Source organism: Camelina sativa, chromosome 4, assembly GCF_030686135.1.
Source record: "Camelina sativa cultivar CO46 ecotype springtype chromosome 4, ASM3068613v1".
Classification (NCBI taxonomy): Eukaryota; Viridiplantae; Streptophyta; class Magnoliopsida; order Brassicales; family Brassicaceae; genus Camelina; species Camelina sativa.
Window position 1 is genome coordinate 30,732,601 of NC_141883.1, and position 22,738 is coordinate 30,755,338.

Sequence of the window (22,738 nt, forward strand, 5' to 3'; positions counted from 1 at the left end):
AATTTAATATTTTAAATCATAATGTTGATATAGTCTTTTCTACTACATGCGTGTAAAATCAGGTTTTGAAACGGTAACATTGGGCTGAATCAAATCTTGATGTACTTTATATATATTTTGCAAATCATAAGCACGTGTCAATAGTTATAATCATAAACCAATGTAAACTTTAAATTGTGTCAAATATATTTAAACGTTCAAACAGTATAATAAACGATTCAATCTACATGGTAACTACCTGCCAAAGTTCCCTCACAATTAATCGTTTGTGGTATTGCACGCATGAATACCACCGAAACTATTAACTGCTAGTATTGCAACTTGTGTTTTCAAACACATCTACATATATAAATCAAGAAATAAAATGGCATACACAAAATAGGGTTGTTACAAACGAATTCTAGATAAACAACCAAAACCAAATGTACTTTTATTTCAATATACTTCCCTTCAAAGTTCTTTCGTGGCACGCCATTGACTAACGACTAGGGAATCCTATAACATTTTTAAGTGTTAGTTAGTTGGTCCTAATTACGATAGGGTAGTAGATATTGCTAAAAGCTATAGAGCAACTAATTCTCTGTAAATTTTACGAAATACACACACATATGTTGGGTTTAAAAAAAGTTATACATTTATATTCATCTTTCCATGAGTAATCCAACACTTGAGAGTTTGGCCCTAGCTATAGAGTAACTTATTGATAAATAATCTTTTAAAAGTACATACTTATTCATTAATCATTAATAATATTATCATGGTATCAAATTTCCAACATCAAGTTTTCTCTGATGTGACGCTAAACTTACCAACGACGACTATGGTACTTATGAAACTTTTTACTATGTATTACTTATAAAGTTCTTTTTCTTATATACTAATTTACATGAACATTAATTGACTGATACATGTGACCAATCGAAGTGTAGAGGATTTATCACCTTTATCGTGGAAAAAAAATTATTTTTGTCTAGATTAAATTTGAGGAATCCTTGGTGTATCTGTATCACATCTTTTTGTGTGGAAAAAGGTTTATCCGCCCATGTGCTTTCTTGCTAATTCATTTCAAACTCTAACCACCCTTTACCTTTAATAATTGATAGTTAAAGTTTTAGAATTACTATCAAAATTATGAAGATAGAAAAAAACGTAGTAATAAGCTAAGCACATACTGTAACACACTGATATATAGACCGGAAAGTTATAAATTGAAAGAAAAACTATAAGAAGTCCCACCACAAACGTATGTATCATATATAAAAGCATTATACGTATATATATAAGCTCAAATTAATTGACCAGTCTAGCTATAACCATTTTTGTTTAATATCTCCCAGCATTTACATGCTTTTTGTTAGGAGAAATTTATAATAATGTGGGTAGCCTAAGTACAATTTTTCTGCACCTTCTTTGGGAAAACGTATAAATAATTATACTTTTTGACGACATAAATAATTATTTCTTTGCACGTTAAAAAAATTTCAACCTACATTTATGCTTGCAGTTTGAAATTATTTCCTTTAATGTTCATATCTTCACTTCTGTCTTTCCTTGTCTTTTACATATAACCATTTGTGTGTTACAGCAGAGAGTTTCCAAATCTGGAAAACAAGAATAACTTGACTTTGTTTCGAATTATGAATTGCAATTAAGTTTTGATAAGGTCATGACATTGATTTCTCATGTGCCATAATACCATGAACCTAGTCATATAATTTGATGTATCATAAAAATACGAGTACAAAGGTTTAAATTACTCTGTTCATGTTATTACAACCACGATAAAGCCTGCAATCCCACTAACAGTAAGTTTCACTCAACATGCTATATTTTCTTTTGTCACGATTACATTACTCGTAATTGAGATTGCACATGCACTCTATACTTAATATGTCCTTCTGTGCATACAATGAAAAAGTATACGATCAACAAGGAGTAACCGAAGATTTTTTTTTTGAAAGGTCAATTATATGACACGACTCAAATTCTAAACGGAACTAAATTTTAGGTTATGTTATACACTTATACTATTAAAAACTACAGTAGATAAGTGTGAAGCGAGTCGACGCGGTATTATACACCGAGTCACAAGACGCTACCTCGCATATATTAAAATCCATTTTTATGTCACAAATCAAAGTCGTTGGTGTTAAATTTGATCTGGTTTAGTTTAATTGAAACTTTGTATTATATAACTCGGTTTCATCTTAAAATACAGCTGTCTTCCCATTGATCGCGTAGGTTTCTTATGTCGTCAGACATTTTAAGACATTTGACTTTACTCATAATCCTTTTCTGTACATTTTTTTTTGCTTGTTAAGGTTTTAATTACCTTTCTATATATGATGTGTGGTTTTTCAAAAGCATTAAGTGTTTTTTGTACTATATATTTGTAGTTTCTAAATTTATGACTTTGGAAAAATTAGGAACGTTCTGGCACCACATTGTTATATGCATGATCGGAAAATTTGTGGTCCTCTTCCCCCAAAACTTCGAGCACCCATGACACAAGTTTATTAACATCTTTTTGCGTGTAATCATTTACTATGAATTATTTTATAGCTTTCTTTTGACTGTATACGTATACGAGTGTGTAAGAAACACGATTTTAACAATTATGGAATGTCGGTAAATATAAAAAAGAAATTATATCACCGAAAATGATTGTGGTAGATGTCATTGTGATTAACATAGCTTAACTAGCATCCAATAGTATAGCATCTATTTTTTTAAAATGGTCTGATTGACATATCTATGTATAATTATATCAATTAGAATTAGTTTGGCTTTATTTCAATCCGGTGGTTGGAGATTAGTTTTCTCAGACAGTGGAAATTTCCTGATCTATTTAGCTTGTTTATTATAAAACTAACAAAACCAATAATTGCCAGCTAATAACGAAATTAAAATAACAAAACCTAGAAGAAAGAAAAAAATAACGAAGATATTGAATTGGTCCCTTATGAACAAAGCCCACCTCCAACGACTACTTTTTTCACTATAAAAACAACTCATTTCCATGCAGAAACACAATCAATCACTTCTTCTTCATCTTCCTCAAAAACAAAGACATTTTTTCTTCTTAAATAATATTGGAGAAAACAAAGATAGTCTTAACCAAGACTGAAAATTATCAGGTGAAGAATGGCGACTCCTGCATGGAGTCATGCCAAGGCTCAATGGGTAGTCGCCATGTTGGCGTTACTCGTTGGCTCGGCTATGGCTACCGAACCTTACTACTATAGCTCTCCTCCGCCACCTTACGAGTACAAATCTCCACCGCCTCCGGTTAAATCTCCGCCACCTCCTTATGAATACAAATCTCCTCCCCCACCGGTCAAATCTCCTCCTCCTCCTTATTACTATCATTCACCGCCGCCCTCAGTTAAGTCACCTCCCCCACCATACTACTATCATTCACCGCCGCCACCAGTTAAGTCACCTCCCCCACCGTACTACTATCATTCACCGCCGCCGGCGGTTAAATCTCCACCTCCTCCTTATTACTATCATTCACCGCCCCCTCCAGTGAAGTCTCCTCCTCCCCCATACTATTATCACTCACCGCCCCCTCCTGTTAAGTCTCCGCCACCACCATACTACTATCATTCACCACCCCCTCCGGTTAAGTCTCCTCCACCACCATACTACTATCATTCACCACCCCCTCCAGTCAAGTCTCCTCCTCCCCCATACTACTATCACTCTCCTCCCCCTCCAGTGAAATCTCCCCCTCCTCCATACTATTATCACTCACCACCCCCTCCAGTTAAGTCTCCGCCACCACCGTACTACTATCATTCACCACCCCCTCCGGTTAAGTCTCCACCACCACCATATTACTATCATTCACCACCCCCTCCGGTTAAATCTCCTCCTCCTCTATACTACTACAACTACCCACCCCCTCCAGTTAAATCTCTCCCTCCTCCATACTACTACAACTCCCCACCCCCTCCGGTTAAATCCCCCCCTCCTCCATATGTATACTCATCACCACCACCACCGCCAAAGTCATACACACCACCGTACTACTACTCATCACCACCTCCTCCGGTGTCATACCCTCATCCTCACCCACACCCACATCCACTTGTCTTCAAAGTTGTTGGTAAAGTGTATTGTTACAGATGTTATGACTGGACTCACCCCAAAAAGTCTCATGATAAGAAGCATCTCCAAGGTATTTCCATGTGTTCAATAATGAATTTTAATCTTAGCAAATTCCTTACTTGACTAGATAAGATATGTTATATTTGATGATTAATTCTAGGATAAACTATATGCTTGTAGCATTGTATTGTAAAGTGGTGGTTGCATGTAGTATAGATTATTTCATTAGTGGAGAAAAGAAAACGATATTAAGTCAAGAAAAAGACAAGAATCTGTTATTGACTTAAACAATCCAAAGAGATCGAACAAGCAAAATCGATTTTGTGGATACCAACTATAAGGACAGGAAATAATATTTTAGATTTTAACATAATTTGTTTTTGTCATTTTAGGTGCTGTTGTGGAAGTGACTTGTAAGGCCGGTGACAAGACGGTTAAGGCATACGGAAAGACCAAGAACAATGGTAAATACGCAATCACCGTTAAGGGATACAACTACCGTAAATACGGAGGTGATGTGTGCACGGCCAAGCTTCACGCACCGCCTAAGGGCTCACCATGTAACATTCCCACAGATTACCATTGGGGTAAAAAGGGTGCTAAACTTCACGTGAAATCGAAGACAAAGGACGAGGTTGTTCTTTATGCTAAGTCCTTTGCTTATGCACCAAAGAAACCTTACGGAGAATGTCACAAACCGGCACCTTACCATCCTCCTTACTACTACAAGTCCCCACCACCACCGGCTCCAACCTATGTCTACAAATCTCCACCACCGCCAACTCCTACTTACGTTTACAAGTCACCGCCACCTCCAACCCCAACATATGTCTACAAGTCTCCTCCACCACCAACCCCGATCTATGTCTACAAGTCTCCGCCTCCTCCAACCCCAACATATGTCTATAAGTCTCCGCCTCCTCCAACCCCAACATATGTCTACAAGTCTCCTCCACCACCAACTCCGACCTATGTCTACAAGTCTCCGCCTCCTCCAACCCCAACCTATGTCTACAAATCTCCACCACCGCCAACTCCGACTTACGTTTACAAGTCACCGCCACCTCCAACCCCAACATATGTCTACAAGTCCCCTCCACCACCAACTCCGACCTATGTCTACAAGTCTCCGCCTCCTCCAATCCCAACATATGTCTACAAGTCTCCTCCACCACCGACTCCGACCTATGTCTACAAGTCCCCGCCTCCTCCAACCCATACTTATGTCTACAAGTCTCCTCCACCACCAACTCCGACCTATGTCTACAAATCACCACCACCGCCAACCCCTACTTACGTCTACAAGTCCCCGCCTCCTCCAACCCCGACATATGTCTATAAGTCTCCTCCACCACCAACTCCGACTTATGTCTACAAGTCACCACCACCGCCGACTCCAACATACGTCTATAAGTCACCACCACCACCAACCCCTACTTATGTCTACAAGTCGCCACCTCCTCCTACTCCAACCTATGTCTACAAGTCTCCACCACCGCCAACTCACACTCCAACACCATACTACTATCATTCACCGCCTCCTCCGGTTAAGTCTCCCCCACCACCATACTACTATCATTCACCGCCTCCTCCGGTTAAGTCTCCCCCACCACCATACTACTATCATTCACCACCCCCTCCGGTTAAGTCTCCCCCACCACCATACTACTATCATTCACCACCCCCTCCAGTCAAGTCTCCTCCTCCCCCATACTACTATCACTCTCCTCCCCCTCCATTGAAATCTCCCCCTCCTCCATACTATTATCACTCACCACCCCCTCCAGTTAAGTCTCCACCACCACCATACTACTACCATTCACCACCCCCTCCGGTTAAATCTCCACCACCACCATACTACTATCATTCACCGCCTCCTCCGGTTAAGTCTCCCCCACCACCATACTACTATCATTCACCGCCTCCTCCGGTTAAGTCTCCCCCACCACCATACTACTATCATTCACCACCCCCTCCGGTTAAGTCTCCCCCACCACCATACTACTATCATTCACCACCCCCTCCAGTCAAGTCTCCTCCTCCCCCATACTACTATCACTCTCCTCCCCCTCCAGTGAAATCTCCCCCTCCTCCATACTATTATCACTCACCACCCCCTCCGGTTAAGTCTCCACCACCACCATACTACTACCATTCACCACCCCCTCCGGTTAAATCTCCACCACCACCATACTACTATCATTCACCACCCCCTCCAGTCAAGTCTCCTCCTCCACCATACCATTACTCTTCACCACCACCTCCGGTTAAATCCCCACCACCACCATACGTCTACAGCTCTCCACCACCACCAGTAAAATCTCCTCCACCTCCCGTCTACATCTACGCTTCTCCCCCACCTCCCACACATTACTAGGCTCTTCAAATTCAACAAAATTTCCCCATTATTCAAGTAATTCCAACGCTCCTATAGTCTTTAACATACTCCAATATCATCCGTTTTAGTAAGTACTATCCCCTAAACAAAATATCTCAATTTCTTCTTGATAGGTTTTCTTTTAAAAAATGAAATAAAGGAAGGGTCAAAGTCAAAGAGGAGAAGAAGTGAACCAAATAAGGATCGTCGCGTGGAAATCAGAAAGGATGCATCTATAACAACGAACCACATCATCACTTCGTCTTCTTCAATGTCGCTCATCTTCCACTTGTGCATCATTATGATCTTTGCATCTTCATCAAGTCAAAATTGTTTACAAGACCCTTTTAGATCGTATCATACTCTTCTATGTTCACTTTTGTTGTTAAGTAAAAAAAAAGTGGGTTTTGGTAATTTAATTGTTGTGCATACATTTTCTATTTTGTTATTCTTGTAATGAGAGAGTTGTTAGCATATAAAACAAAGTTCAGTTTCTTCTTTCTTCTTTCTAATTTTATTTTCGAGTATTAGGTATACACACACACTCATAACATTCTCTATCTTAGAAAACATATATAGTTCCAACGACAAAGTTAAAAAGAAAAAGAAAGACATTCTTGTGAGGTTGGGCACGACATCGTTTCCATATGTTCTTTACATAGAAAGTGATCATTGCTTCAAAAGCTGGAAAGCGGATGTAACACATCTCTTTGACCTTATTGGCTTATTACTAAATTGTGTTATGTTTGTACGTCAGAGAATCACTTTCACTCAACTAATCACTTTCATCTCTTTTTACTTTGGGATGTTTGTTTGATTCCTTTAAAAAATAAATTAAAAAATATGGTGAATAAAAAAAACCAAATTGGACCCAACACTACATATACTAAAAATAAAATTTTCAACTTGTTGGGAAAAAATTCATATCAAACTTATTTTTAGCTTATAATACCTAATTTAAACGAAAAAATCGAACCAAAGTATATGGGAACCTAAAATTGGTTATTTATTGTCGGAGACTCGAAATAAGTGGAGTAGTTGTAAGGTGTTGGGCTGATGGGAATTTGAGGCCCGTTTGACTAAAACGTGTATTTAGTACTATTTCGACTTTTTATTTATTTTTGTCACCGTCAATTTTTTATTGATAAAAATTACTTTTTTTTTTTTTTTTTTTGAATAACTTATGACTGTTATGGACAACATTTGTTCTACTATGGTAATGAATGGTACATCAGCTTCTTACTCCACTAGATAAAATAAGAAGAGAAAGCATAATTGTGTCACACAAGAAAAGTTAGAATAAAGCAAACTGTAAAAATAAGAATGGAAAAACTAATAAAACGTGCAGAGACCAAAGTAACTCAAATTAAAAAATAATAGGAAGATGAAGAAGAAACAGCTGTGATTTTGTTTTTATGAACATACAATTTATACAAGGGTGAATGTCATGAAAATCCACTTTGGGTTGAGTTCTGTCACAAAAACCCACTTTCCACTCATGGTATACTTTCTCAAGTTTTTTGCTTATGTGTCCAATTTCCTTTTACATTTTTGCCCTTACTAACAACTTACCTCTCTTTCTCTCCTTTTTTTCTCTCTTTTTCTCTTCTTTTTGTTGTTAACACTTTAACAAAGTAAAATATATTTATTTGTTATCATAAAACAAATTTTCTATTTATTTATATAAAATATGTTATGATTATATATTTTCTACATTTTAAGATACATATTGCTATATTTTTTATGAATTTTTAGATTATACAGTATCCATCAGTCGTTGAACATTTGTTCAATTATAAGTAGATAATCAATTGCAGTATTGTTAATAGATAGTTACTTGTGTTTATTCATACAAAATATACATACATAAATTTGGTTAGATCTTTATCCATAGCATATTATCCATAACACAACATAGACCAAATAAGTACAAAACCCTTTAATTCTAAATTTTAAATCCTAGAACATAAACCCTTGAACCTAAAACCAAAACTATTCACTTTAAAAAAAAAAAAAACAAAGTTTAGTGGATAGAAAAACTGTGGATAGGTCTCCATGGATTTACAAAGCATATCTAGACATTAAGCTGAAGAATAGCAGTTGAATGGTGGCTATGGATGTGATCATGTGGATATTTTTTTGTGGATACCAATGTAGACAGACCAAAGAATCATCATACAACATCCACACAATTAAATCCATAGACACCATGAGCTCCTTGCTTCATATTTTGTGTTGGTCTAGAAACATATACACTCATAAGTGGTTAATAAACAAAATAAAAATTAACAACATTGATTTATTTAGAACATTGAATATCAATCATGTGGATTAGTAGTTATGGATACTTATCTTATAATATCTTGCTCATTCTTTACATGAGCAGAATTTGGTGGATAGGCTTTGAGATTAATAATGACCATGTTTAATAATGACCATGTTTATTGTGTCCAAGAATTTGGTGGATAGGCTTTGAGATTAATAATGACCATGTTTATTGTGTAGTATGCTTCTAGTGGCTAATTTATCTTAAAATGTAGAAAATATATAATCATAACATATTTTATATAAATAAATAGAAAATTTGTTTTATGATAACAAATAAATATATTTTACTTTGTTAAAGTGTTAACAACAAAAAAGAAGAGAAAAAGAGAGAAAAGAAGGAGAGAAAGAGAGATAAGTTGTTAGTAAGGGCAAAAATGTAAAAGGAAAGTGGACACATAAGCAAAAAACTTAGGAAAGTATACCATGAGTGGAAAATGGGTTTTTGTGACAATACTTTAGGAGAAAGTGGGTTTTCATGACATTTGCCCTTTATTCAAGTATGTAATGTATGAATGATTTTGGAGAGCCCTTTTGCTTAATAATAATATTCTCCGTGTTTATTCGTTGCGCTGTCTTATTATTATTTTTAATTTTATATTTTTTTTCTCACTTTTTTTTCTTTCCATTTTATATATTTTTAAATTTTTATCTATTGAAATTTCCTTCCTGGCTGGCTGCTGTGTCTTCCTCTCTCTCTCTCTAACTCGGAAATTTTCTAGAGAGAGGATCGGAGCCAAAGTTTGGAAAAGCTAAAACGCAGGCAAAAAGGTGGAGGAGACAATCTCATCTTCCTCCCAGGTCCTTCGAATCACAAAGCTTCCTCAAAGCGTTTCTTATCGGTCTGTTACATCTCCTCACAGATCCACCGATCCGATTCTGATCAAGTTTCTTACATTTCTGCAGGTACGATCTCTCGCTTCTTTTTAAAGAACAGATTCCTTGTTTTTTTTTTTTTTTGGTCTCATTGATTTTTTTATTGTTAGATCTATGTGTTTCCATTTTGGAATTTTCGCGGTTGAGTTTTCAATTTTCATCTTATGTTGGATGTGATTTGATGCGAGCTTATTTTGTGGACGTCTCTTTTTGGGAGATTTTATTAGCTTACGAGATCTTCTGGGAGCTTCGTTCGTTACCTTCTGAATTTTGCGTCTGCTTAGGACTCGCATTTTTTTTTTAAATTTTTTTAATTCGTTTGATGCGAGCTGGCGATTTTGTAATTCCCTTAGGATGTTTAGTTTGAATCTGAGCACAAAGATTATTCGATCATTGCTGATTGATTTTTTTTTTTTTTTTTTCTGTGTGTCCGTTCCTCAATTCAATGGATTTTGATGTATTGGCTCTTACGATTGTGTGTGTGTGTGTGTGTGTAATTGGATTCATACGTTGATAAAAATGTGAGGTTATGCTGAAGATTGATTCATTTTGAATGGTGTTTGTTTGTTTCTTTTTCTTTGTCCTATACATTTTGTGGTGATATATATATATATATATATGTCTTTCTTTGGAATGTTGACAGCTAAAAAAGAGGTGCTTATACTAGTTTTACAACGGACTGACTCCATAGAAGGCGTTTAAAAAACATTTGTTTAAGATACAGTTGTTCTTGGAACATATACGAAGATGAAGAAAGTCTTCGGCCAAACTGTCAGAGACCTGTAAGCATTATGAAATGAGTTTTCTCAATGTCAATCCGTGTGTGTTTTATTTACTTTTCCAAGAACGATCCTTAATTTTATGTTCCGTTTACTTTTTCAGTAAGAGAGAGGTTAACAAGAAAGTGCTCAAAGTCCCTGGAGTGGAACAGAAGGTATAGGATGCTCTTTGCTTCTTCTTCTGTTTTTTTTTTTTGTTTTTTTTTTGTTTTCATTAAAATTCTGCTGAAGCCGGGATTTAGTTACTGGTTTTGATTCTTCTTGGTTGCACTCATCGTCTTTGCTGAATAATTTAAAGCTAGATGTCCAACATATTTTTCCTGTCTTGCCTCTGCTTTCTCCTTTTCAGGTCCTAGATGCTACTAGCAATGAGCCATGGGGTCCACATGGATCACTTCTTGCTGATCTTGCTCAAGCTTCCAGAAATTAGTAACTACGACCACCTTCCAACTGCTTATATTTTGCTGTGAATTTTACGTTGCACAGGAATTATATAAATGTCACTTCTATTTGCAGTCATGAATACCAGCTGATCATGGGGGTCATATGGAAACGCCTTAGTGACACTGGAAAAAACTGGCGGCATGTCTATAAGGTAAACATTATTGTAATTGCCTTGCTCGCTTAATTTGTTTTCAATTTCTGTCGCAGTGACGAAAGTATTTCCTGTTGTTTACCTCTTCTCTTTCTCCTTCAGGCTTTGACAGTTTTGGAATACATGGTAGGCCATGGATCAGAACGTGTTATAGACGAGATTAGAGAACGTGCATATCAAATTTCGGTAATGACCACCTAGAGTAATTTATTTTGGAAGTATTCAACATCAAGAGAACCCTTTTGTGTTGTACCGCAGTAGTTGACTATCTTACTCATATATTTATGTCCATGTTCCTTGTGGCAGACATTGTCCGACTTTCAGTATATTGATTCCGGTGGTAGAGATCAAGGAAGCAATGTGAGGAAGAAATCACAGAGCCTGGTGGCTTTGGTGAATGACAAAGAAAGAATAGCCGAGGTCAGACAGAAGGCTGCTGCTAACAGAGATAAGTAAGTTTCGTTGTCATTGTATCTTTCTGGAACTGCTGGATAGTTTCCTTTCTGTGTGAGTCTCCTGGACACTCGTTTGATTTCATGTTGCTAGTGGCTTACAACTATTATCATACCTCTCAGTAGTCTATTAATTTGTAGTGGTGTCCCTTCAACAGTACAATATTAGCTTCTGATTTTTGAAAGTTTTTTATACTCAAGAGAAAAGAAAAAGACATCTCTTTTGGTTCATTCGAATTATGCTGCAAGCCTGCAACATATCAATCTGACATTATTTTACAACAGGTATCGCAGCTCAGCACCCGGTGGAATGTATAAGCCTTCAGGCGGATATGGGGACAAATATGATTATGGAAGCCGGGATGAAGAGCGAAGTAGTTATGGAAGAGAAAGAGAATATGGTTACAGAGATGATGATAGAAATAGTCGTGATGGAGATCGTTATTCCAGAGACTCTGAAGACCGGTATGGAAGAGATGGTAATAGGGATGATGATTACAGGGGTAGGAGCAGAAGTGTTGATAACTATGGGTCACGAGGTAGGAGTTCCGAAAGGGAGAGGGAAGATGATGGCCATTCTTCATCACGGTAATGTTTGAATTTAAGTTGAACTCGCCTAAGCTGATATAAAAAATGAAGGGGAACAACTTTGAAAATTAATCAAAATTTGGATGGAACATATTGATTTTGAATCGTAGATGTCTTTGATTAAGAAAAAAGCACGATGTAATTTTTAAATGAAACACTCCTTTTTGTCCTGTAGGGGCAGTGGTGCTCGAGCTGATGACAATTCTCAGGATGGGAGGTAATTTCCGATATGTTTTTGCTGAAGTTTAGTCCTTCTTTTATTGTATTTCAACTCATCTCACCTTCTTTCCGGATTATATGATAGAGGGCGGCTCGAGAGGAAGTTTTCTGAACAAAATATTGGCGCCCCACCCAGTTATGAAGAAGCTGTCAGTGAATCACGCAGCCCTGTATACAGTGAAAGGTGATAATTTTCTACTTTGTTAATTTAGAGCTACTTTGGTTTTTATTGGTGCTGATGAATCTTTCTATGCCAGGGATGGTGGGGAGACCCCACAAGTTACTGTTCCAGGAGCTGCTTCTCCTCCTCGTCCTCAAGTTACTGCTCCAGGGGCTGCTTCTCCTTCTACTGGACCCAGGACAGACAATAAACCTGTTACTTTTGTTAATGAATCACCTTCTCAGAAAGTTGAGACTTTTGATGAATTTGATCCACGTGGTGCGTTTTCAGGTACAGAGAAAGTTTTGCAACTCATTCGTTTCTATTTTGTTATATCTTGAGATATTTTCTTTGTTTTTCTTTGTCTTCCAAACTCCTCGGCTGCATAGAGATAAATGTTCATTGATAAATCAGAAAATCTTATTCAATAACTAATTTAGTAAATGTTTCAAGGCACTTAACTGGAGGGTGGATGATTGTATTGTAAATTTCTATCTTATCAAACTCTGCTTGTTCTAAGTGTGGGCGTTGTGTTTCTTTACTTTTCCAGCTGGCCCTCCAGCATATGTATCTACAGATGGTGTTACAGATCCTCCAACTGTTGCTTCTATGTCTGCCCCTCCTGCCTCGAACAGTGTTGAGATGGACTTGCTTGGCTCCCTTGCAGACGTATTTTCATCAAACGCATTGGCAATTGTACCAGCTGATTCTACCTCCGTTGAAACCAATGGACAAGCAAGCGATGGTCCAGCTCCCTCGTTTTCTACATCTCAGCCATCAACTCAGGTATATACACTGAGCTTGGACTCTGAAGATTATAATGGTTTCCTATGGTTATTGATGACTGGTGTTTGGATTGTGCAGTCATTTGATGACCCATTTGGTGACTCTCCTTTCAAAGCCTTCACTTCTACTGACGCCGACTCAACCCCACAGCAGAATTTTGGAGCTCCTGATACTGCTCATAACTTTGGCTTTGGAGACTCATTCTCGGCCGTTGCCAATCCTGATCCTGCTTCTCAGAATGTGCAACCTCCATCAAACTCACCAGGTTTTCCTCAAGAGCAGTTTGCTACATCTCAGAGTGATATTGATATTCTTGCTGGCATTCTCCCACCATCTGGACCTCCAGTTTCACTCCCTCAACAATCTGGTCCTTCAATACCAACATCTCAGTTTCCTCCCAGTGGAAACAACATGTACGAAGGCTTTCATTCTCAGCCAACAGTATCTACAGCTCCAAACCAGCCCGGGCAAACTCCGTTTGGACAAGCTGTACAACCATATAACATGGTTCCTCATTCTCAAAATATGACTGGAGCCATGCCGTTTAACAGTGGAGGCTTCATGCACCAGCCGGGCTCACAAAATTCATTTACTGCCACTTCATCAAGCTCACAAACTCCTTACTCTACCCCAAGTGGACCAGCTGGTCAGTTCATGGCACACCAGGGTCATGGAATGCCGCCTTCCCATGGTCCTCAACGAACTCAATCTGGACCTGTTACTCTGCAAGGGAACAACGATGTCATGGGGGACATGTTTTCACAAGCTGGGCCAAATTCCTTGACGTCATCATCATCTCATCCAGATCTCACACCTTTAACAGGGGCAATTGAGATTGTTCCTCCGCCTCAGAAAAAGTTTGAACCAAAATCATCAGTTTGGGCAGACACATTGAGCAGGGGGCTTGTTAACTTTAACATATCTGGACGTAAGATAGATTTCGCCAAACCATTTTGGATCAAACCCAGTTTTCAGCATACTTTCTAACAATTTTTTCTTTTCTTTCTACTCATGCGCAGCTAAAACAAATCCATTGGCAGACATAGGAGTTGACTTCGAGGCGATCAACAGGAGAGATAAACGGCTGGAGAAACCAACAAACACACCAGCAACATCTACTATCAACATGGGTAAAGCCATGGGATCAGGCACTGGCTTAGGGCGTTCCGGTGCAACCGCAATGAGACCTCCGCCTAATCCAATGACTGGCTCCGGCATGCCCATGGGTGGAGGAATGGGTGTTGGTAGCTATGGAGGTATGAACCAAAACCAACCCATGGGTATGGGTATGGGGGTCGGAATGAATCAAAACCAACCTATGGGTATGGGAATGGGACCTGGCATGAACATGAACATGGGAGGATATGGCCAAGGCTATCCGATGCTACAACAAAACCCAGGGATGGTCCGTGGCCCAAACGTACCTGGCAACAACTACAATTCGATGATGGGTCAAGGCGGTTACAACAACCCTGAACAATCCTATGGTGGTGGATACCGGTAATATCAAGCCAAATCGAGAGTTTGTTGTGAAATTTGTAACGGTGAGAATGGCAAACCTTGCTCGGGTCTGCCCTTTTTGTTATATGCATATAATTTGATATATACACGTTTACTTCTTTTTCTTTACCTTGAAGATGTGTACAACAATTTTTCATTCACGGAACAAGTAAAATATTTCACCAAATGCAATAGAATCACCTATTTCTAGATTCTCAGCGTTCACAAATTTCTTCCAATTCAATCCATGGTTAATAATAATCCTTTGAGCAGCGCTTTTTTTTTTTCTTCTTTTTGTTCTTTTCTACCCTAATTCCAACATTTTGAACAAAACCAGTGCTAATTATCAACTTGAGCATCTTTCTCATGATCTTATTCTTTTATGTGAAATGTATTATAGAGTTTGGGATTATCCATATAACGTTTGAATAATTTAAAAGTAGTATAGAAAGAGATGTATCCAGCTTGTTAGAGAGAATGGTAAACGCCAAGTATGCGTCATCGTTCTTTGAATCCAGCTCAAGCAATTTCTTTACAGCCAAAAATAAATGGAGAGAACATCAGCTCCAGTATCAGTTTAAGCTACAATGACAATGTCGGAATCACATTCTCTACGTGCGTCAATCGCAGCTTTAATACGCATCATTGATGATAAATCCAGCAAAACCGGCTTAGATATATACAAAAATAGAATTATTTTTAAATTTTAATGAAAATTCTACAATCTACCATTACTATTATAGTTATTTTTTTTAATTACAAATAGCTTTCTCAAATTTCTTGTTAGTATTTTTCACTTTTTTTGTCTATGTGTGTGATGTTCATAATAAGTTTTCGTTAATATGTTTTATTTCAAGTTACCTCATACATTTATCTTAATATTTTAATTTTTGAGCACTTGATTAATATTTTCTTCTTTTTTTGGAGATACCTTTGTTTAGCAAATTTTACCATTTTTCAATTTTGAAAATGATAAATAACATAGATCGCTCAAACTATTTTAGTTATTTATATTAATTAGAATTATAAATAATAATATGCACCAAATCCTTATGGTTTTAATCAGTAACATGAATTTATAATTTAACACCAACAAATATAGTCTCAAGTTTTAAATACATATATATATATATATATTATTAATTATATTATATAATAATTGAAAATAATATACTCTGACTTTTAATTGATAACATGGATTTATAATTTAACACCAAGAATTGAATAGCCTCTTGATTTAAAAAAACCTTTAATTTTTTTGTTTGTTTAAAAAAAAAATCATACTATTCTTTATCCTAATAATTGTAACTCTTGAAAGTAATTTTTTGTTCCATTAATATGATAGCTTTTTCTAATAATCTCTATTCATATTTTACTTTGATATATTCTTTTTGGTTGTATTTTTTATTATTTCATCTTTGGTTTATATTTTAGTTTAAATTATTGTTTTTAATAATAAGAAAAATATTATAAAACTGAGTGAATTAATTGATGTATTAACTTTAGATTTTATGTTTTCTGAGATGTGTAATAAAATCAGACCGAACCAGATTGAATCTCATATATATAAAAAAGACTAAACCATGTCACGTGAGTTTTTTAGGGTTCACGTGATCATCTCCTATCTTCTTCATTCTTCAATATGTTTCTGTACATCGGCCGACTTCTCCAGAGAAAAAAGTTTAGCTCCTCTCTTCTTTTAAGCTCGCCGTGCATCATTGACTCGTAAGCATTTATTTGATTTAGTGGGTTTCTTATTCTTATCTATTTGTTAATTGCAGTTTGAGTATTCAAAATTGAGCTTTATAGATTCTTAGTCTTTGGATTGAATTAAGTGAATTCGGGTGAAAATTTCACATATTAGGCTGATTGAATTAAGTAATGCACATCCAAAAACTAAGAAAGATCAGTACTTGTTTCAATATCCTTCAGCTCCTAATTCTATGGAACATACAACTTCGTAGATGAATTTTTGCCGCAAGATTTGTACTTTCATTCCCTGTTTTGTTTCTATTGCTGTTTCTAGGTTTTTAGAGATTGAACAATCCTAATTAAGTTACGTCTTCTCTCTTGTTTAGTTGCGTAATTTTGCGTATCAGTAATCAGATACAGGGACTATCTGATTGCAATGGGTACAGAGACGGTTGTGCATGATCAGGCAAGATGGGCAATGGCAGCGATGGAAAGAAGGCTTGCTGTTGCAAAAGCTCAGCAACAACAGAAGAATGAGAAAGACAAGAAGGGATCTTCTGATGTACAAGTCCCTTCGAAACAACCACTTCAAGCTGATTCACTACCTACTCCCTCAAAGACATCAATTAAAAAAGGTTTGATTGTTCACTACAAACTCTTAATTTGGAGTTCAGTTACAAACTCATAAGAATGATTGTGATGGAACATTTGATTTTTTTGTAGATCTGAAGGAGGATGATTATGTTGCATATACAAGCTTGTCACATCCCGTCGATGAGAATTTGTTGGCAACCAATGTTAAGGTAAATTCAGATTCTTGATCAAACCACTGTCGTCTTCCTTACGATTTGAGATAAGGTTGCTTATAGTGATTTTTGTAATTCAGTTTTCTAGTGCAAAGGGAACTATAGTAGACAAGGTTTTGCATAACCTCCTTCGAAGTGGTGACTCTGCTCAAAAGTACTTGCAAGGTTCTAAAAGTGTGAAGCTGGACAACTATATTCTCCTTGATAATTTTGTACAGTCGCGTCCTTCAGCCTCTGGTTCTAAAAAGGCATCCCTGAAGGATTCAAAACGTTGTAAGAGCCGTATGTCTATGAAGCGACTCAAGAAGTCTGGTGCTTTGCATATGCCTAAAGATCTCCAAAAGTGAGTTTCTTTTTTGCTGTTACAGTGAGTTTCTTTTTTGCTGTTACAATGTTTACTGGTTCACTTGTGTTTGGAGTGCAGGTTTGATTTGTTTAAGCCAATGCATGGTATGTGGGAAAGTTACATGACACAACTCATCAAGGTGACCGGGTAAGCTACTTATCTGACTACCAAATACCAATTCAAACTATGTGCTTGTTATAAGAAATAAACTGAGGGGTGTAAGATTAAGCTTGGTCATCATTTTTGACAATCTACATTTTTCAGGAAGATTCAATTAGCCCCAACTCTTCTCTCAGCCGATCTTCATGGTGCTTTCATGTTTGGTAATCTTACATTCTTTCACAAATCTGTAATACTAGGATTGATCTTTCGGCTCTCATTTTCATAATATAGCTTCTTGTACGCTTAAACACGCCGTAAGCCTAGTCCATGAAGTGTCCAATAGAAATATTCATATCATACTTTGTTCCTCCTACTAATCCAGGAACCTGTATTACTTGTGACAGTTGCTGAGTGTAAGATAGCATCACTCATTGGTGTGCAAGGCATCATGGTGCGTGAGACATCCGAAACATTTGGAATAATCACAAGAGACGACAAATTTCCAGGTATCTTAAAGCTCTTTCACCATTTATTTGTCAAAATGTTTTTTATCTTCCCAAGCCTCAACACTTAACTTAGTTATTGTAATCAATCTGATACAGTTGTACCTAAGAAGCACTCTGTCTTCATCATCCAACTCGACTGCTGGAAAATTACTTTACTTGGGGACAAGTTTACTTCAAGAGACAATATTGTTCAACGTTGATGCTACAATGAAGCTCCTTGTTTTTCTCTCCTGCTCGTGTAGTAGAAAAAAACAACCATTGATGACTAGAGAAGCATCTAGTCTCACAAGATTTTGCTTTAGATCTTTCCTTTTGTACCCTCCTATTAATATATTTCTTAATCTTTAGATTTTTGTATGAATCCTCCTCTGTAAATATACTATTAGTCTATTATTGTTAATACCAATTTTTATTATAAATCTCAGAAATCCATCTGGGGCCACTAATAAAGACATGTAGAGTTGAAGATTCCAGTTCAGGAAACGAGATAAGTCTGTCTTCTTAACTTTAAGTAATAATACTTTCACATCACTATCTCACTCTTTCTCAGCGGCTCTGAAAGTATTGAAACCCCTAATTGCAGAAGAAGTCGAGACAAAAAAAAGGATGAATCCATTACAACAATACTTACCAAAGATCTGTCCTAAGCGTCTATTCTTCTTCTTTACTCCAATTTTATTCTTCTCTCTCTATTACATCCTCACCACTATCAGAACCATCACCATCTCTCCCCAAGATCCTCACCATCCTCCCCAGCTTCAAGTACCTTCCATTTCCCATTACTCCTCCCTTCCAAAAACTTCAGAAAACCGATCCCCACCACCATCAACATCATCAACATCATCATCATCATCATCATCTTACTTTCCACCCTGTCCCAAAAACTTCACCAACTACTTGCCCTGCCACGATCCATCAACAGCACGACAGTACAGCATTGAGAGACACTATCGGAGAGAGAGGCACTGTCCTCACTTAGCTCTAGAGAAGTTCAGGTGTTTGGTCCAAAAGCCCTCTGGCTACAAAACGCCTTTTCCATGGCCTGAAAGTAGAAACTATGCTTGGTTCAAGAACGTTCCATTCAAAAAGCTAGCTGAGTTTAAAAAGTCTCAAAACTGGGTTAGGCTTGAACGAGACCGCTTTGTTTTCCCCGGAGGAGGGACTTCCTTTCCCGGTGGTGTGAAGGACTATGTTGATGTGATTCTCAGTGTTTTGCCTTTGGCTTCTGGAAGCATCAGGACAGTTCTAGATATTGGATGTGGTGTGAGTTCAGTTACATGAATAGACACCAGAACTTAACTAATCTTGATATTATACTGCAGAATTAGTACTCTCTATTACTATGGATTCATCTTGTGTTTTGTTGTGCCCGAATGTCAGGTAGCGAGTTTTGGAGCCTTTCTGTTGAATTATAACATCTTGACAATGTCCATTGCACCGAGGGATATACACGAGGCTCAAGTTCAGTTCGCATTAGAACGTGGACTCCCTGCTATGCTCGGTGTTCTAAGCACTTATAAGCTGCCCTACCCGTCGAGGTCTTTCGACATGATCCATTGTTCTAGATGCCTTGTCAATTGGACTGCTTATGGTGCGTGTATATTAATATACACATGTTTATCTGATTTATTTCACTGTCTTTTGGATCCCTTGCTTGGTTTACTCTGCTTCTGATACTGAAAAAGAGAACATTTTATCCAGATGGGCTTTACTTGATGGAGGTGGATCGTGTCCTACGTCCTGATGGATATTGGGTGCTGTCTGGACCACCAGTAACATCAAAGGTTAAATCCAAGAACCAGAAGAGAGATTCCAAGGAGTTGCAGAACCAGATGGAGCAACTAAATGATATTTTTAGAAGACTTTGTTGGGTGAAGATTGCTGAAAGTTACCCGGTTGTCATATGGAGAAAGCCTTCCAATCATTTGCAGTGTAGACAAAGGCTACAAGCTCTTAAGTTTCCTAAATTTTGCTCTTCTAACGATCCTGATGCTGCATGGTGACCTTACTTTCTCCAAATCTAATTTCCTCTGCATCTTCAGAAGCTGAAAGCTTGATTCAGTTGCATCTTTTGTGACAATAGGTACAAAGAGATGAAGCCTTGCATCACTCCTCTTCCAGATGTCAACGACACACACAAGACCGTTCTCAGAAACTGGCCAGCGAGACTAAACCAAGTGCCTCAACAAATTAAAACAGGGTGGATACAGGGAACAACTATTGCCAGTTTCAAAGCTGACACTAACCTGTGGCAAAGAAGAGTTTTGTACTATGACACCAAGTTAAAGTTTCTCAGCAATGGGAAATACAGAAACATCATGGATATGAACGCTGGATTAGGTGGTTTCGCTGCAGCCTTGAACAAATATCCATTGTGGGTTATGAATGTGGTTCCATTTGATCTTAAACCAAATACACTCGGTGTTGTGTACGATCGGGGTCTCATTGGAACTTACATGAACTGGTAAAACACTCAAAACGTTCATATATTATCTAACTGGACCTTCTTATACTTCTTTTCGATTTTTTCAGGTGTGAAGCTTTCTCTACATACCCTCGAACATATGATCTGATTCATGCCAATGGTGTGTTCAGTTTGTACGTAGACAAGTAAGATCCGTCGGTCACTTGAAAACTTTGATATACATAAAACATCTATAAACTATAAATTAATAAATTTGATAAGACAATAAGATAATATTTTTTTTGAAATTCCTATGTAAAATATAGTCCCAATAATACCATAAATTAATGATCATGTAAATTTATATGCTGATATAATAATGTATGCTTTAAAATTTTGATTTTTTTTCTAAAGGTCGTATCTAGAAAACAATTGTTATGTTGTATTTTCAAACTATAATGATATAAAATACTTTATTAACATTTCATAAAAGTAGCAAAAAAAAATTTAAGTTTTTTTCCTATATATACTTCATTTTCATTTTAACTGTTTTATAGGCTATTAAAATACGATAATTGATTTATTATTCATAAATTGAATTTATGTATGTCATGTATATAAGTGAATTTTTTTATTGTATTTGTAATTTCTTGTCAATAATATTTTCTAAATATTAAAAATTGAGTTTCAAAACCATAAAATGTATAACATGTCTAATCTTATTTAGCTAAAATTGTCTCAATTCATAATTTTAAAAAATTTAAAAATTATCTATAAACTAATAATAATGTAAATTAATAATATTAACTATAAACTAATAATAGATAAATTAATATTACTATAAATTAATAAAATGTGATGATCATAACATTATTAATTCATAGAGGTTTTACTGTACACTTTAATCAAATGTATTATGATTCTTTTGTTGTTGTTTCTTATGATAGATGTGACATTGTTGATATACTATTGGAGATGCAAAGGATTCTTAGACCAGAAGGTGCGGTTATAATACAAGACCGTTTTGATCTTCTTATCAAAGTGAATGCTATAATCAATCAAATGAGATGGAATGAGACTATATATACAGACGAGAATAGTGGTTTTGATCATGGAGCTATACTAATTGTAGACAATTCGGTTAAATAAAAACACTTTTGGTATTATTATTACACTACTATAAAATTGTGAGATTTGTTAAGTTTGGTTTAAATTGTATAATTTTAAAAGTTAATGAACAATTAGATGTTTTTACATATTAATAGACCCAGAAAAAAATAAATAATAAACTCGTAATGATTTTAGATCTCATACTGTCTGCTGCGAGAGTAGACAAAAGATTTTTGATGCAGTCCGTCTCAATCCTGCAGACAGTGCTAGGAAAGAGGGTACCTTCATTAACAAGAGTCTGGTGACATTGGAAAAAGTCATCACAAAGCTGATTGAACACCACTTGGGTAATTTTTTTTTAAATTTTATTTGGTTTCCATATGCTTTTGGTTCGATTTTTTTCGATGAAATTAGGGGTTAGGTATACAAACTGTAAATTAAGTTTGATATGAATTCATTTCAACAAGTTAGCTATTCATTTTGAGCATGTAATGTTGGGTCCGATTTGGTTTTGTATTTTTTTTTTAAAAAAGGAAGAAAATAAAAGAATAGGTGGAAATTAGTTGAATGAAAGTGACGTACAGCATAACACAATATAGTAATAATACCAATAAGATCGAAGAGATGTGTTAACTTCCGCTTTCCAGCTTTTGAAGCAATGACCACTTTCTTCTCTATACGAACATATTTCCTTAGATGGAGAATATGTTTTCTACGATAGAGAATGTGTTTTCTAAGTGTGTATACTTAATAATCGTAGTATGAAACTCCAAATGTTGATGTAAATATGTAATTATAATGTATGCTTAGCGCATTTCTTACGTATATACAGTTATTTTAAAAGTTTTTGTTGTTGTTTTTTTGTTGGAAAAGTTTGCGATTAATATATGTTGTGAGTTTAGTAATGACTTCCAAATTTTGTATAGTACCTAATTAATATCCATATATGGTAAAAAAAAAAGAGAGTTATAATAGTAAATTTACTAACTAGGTGAATTTGTT

The 22,738-nt window shown here is 36.4% G+C and overlaps 4 protein-coding genes across 11 annotated transcripts; all 4 read left to right on the forward strand.

Annotated features, from left to right (window-relative positions):
• The first annotated feature begins 2,896 nt into the window (after positions 1-2,896).
• LOC104782831 (uncharacterized) lies at positions 2,897-6,988 on the forward strand. The gene is made up of 3 exons (XM_087511879.1): positions 2,897-4,183; positions 4,506-6,526; positions 6,625-6,988. The coding sequence occupies exons 1-2, from the start codon at positions 3,145-3,147 to the stop codon at positions 6,488-6,490; spliced, it is 3,024 nt and encodes a 1,007-aa protein (XP_087368005.1). The 5' UTR covers positions 2,897-3,144; the 3' UTR covers positions 6,491-6,526; positions 6,625-6,988.
• A 2,305-nt stretch (positions 6,989-9,293) lies between these two features.
• LOC104782832 (clathrin interactor EPSIN 2) lies at positions 9,294-14,980 on the forward strand. Of its 6 annotated transcripts, none has more exons than XM_087511880.1 (14): positions 9,294-9,721; positions 10,335-10,473; positions 10,574-10,625; positions 10,820-10,899; positions 10,987-11,065; positions 11,168-11,251; positions 11,372-11,517; positions 11,803-12,105; positions 12,281-12,322; positions 12,410-12,508; positions 12,582-12,775; positions 13,035-13,270; positions 13,349-14,198; positions 14,290-14,980. In XM_087511880.1, the coding sequence occupies exons 2-14, from the start codon at positions 10,439-10,441 to the stop codon at positions 14,772-14,774; spliced, it is 2,685 nt and encodes an 894-aa protein (XP_087368006.1). In that variant the 5' UTR covers positions 9,294-9,721; positions 10,335-10,438; the 3' UTR covers positions 14,775-14,980. The 6 variants fall into 6 exon arrangements, with proteins under 6 accessions (XP_087368006.1, XP_087368009.1, XP_087368008.1 ...); XM_087511883.1 differs by having other exon boundaries at positions 9,385-9,721; positions 10,416-10,473; XM_087511882.1 differs by having other exon boundaries at positions 9,385-9,616.
• Positions 14,981-16,362: 1,382 nt separating this feature from the next.
• On the forward strand, positions 16,363-18,641 carry LOC104782834 (ribonuclease MRP protein subunit POP4). Its single transcript, XM_010507877.2, has 8 exons — positions 16,363-16,495; positions 16,849-17,097; positions 17,186-17,265; positions 17,349-17,611; positions 17,693-17,761; positions 17,879-17,937; positions 18,121-18,222; positions 18,319-18,641. The coding sequence occupies exons 2-8, from the start codon at positions 16,899-16,901 to the stop codon at positions 18,420-18,422; spliced, it is 876 nt and encodes a 291-aa protein (XP_010506179.1). The 5' UTR covers positions 16,363-16,495; positions 16,849-16,898; the 3' UTR covers positions 18,423-18,641.
• On the forward strand, positions 18,579-22,572 carry LOC104782833 (putative methyltransferase PMT19). 3 transcript variants are annotated; one of them, XM_087511100.1, is made up of 8 exons: positions 18,579-18,713; positions 18,806-19,485; positions 19,603-19,813; positions 19,924-20,221; positions 20,306-20,686; positions 20,755-20,832; positions 21,574-21,626; positions 21,997-22,572. In XM_087511100.1, the coding sequence occupies exons 2-8, from the start codon at positions 18,829-18,831 to the stop codon at positions 22,155-22,157; spliced, it is 1,839 nt and encodes a 612-aa protein (XP_087367226.1). In that variant the 5' UTR covers positions 18,579-18,713; positions 18,806-18,828; the 3' UTR covers positions 22,158-22,572. The 3 variants fall into 3 exon arrangements, with proteins under 3 accessions (XP_087367226.1, XP_087367225.1, XP_010506178.2); XM_087511099.1 differs by lacking the exon at positions 18,579-18,713 and having other exon boundaries at positions 18,728-19,485; XM_010507876.3 differs by lacking the exons at positions 18,579-18,713; positions 21,997-22,572 and having other exon boundaries at positions 18,729-19,485; positions 21,574-21,882.
• The last annotated feature ends 166 nt before the right edge of the window (positions 22,573-22,738 follow it).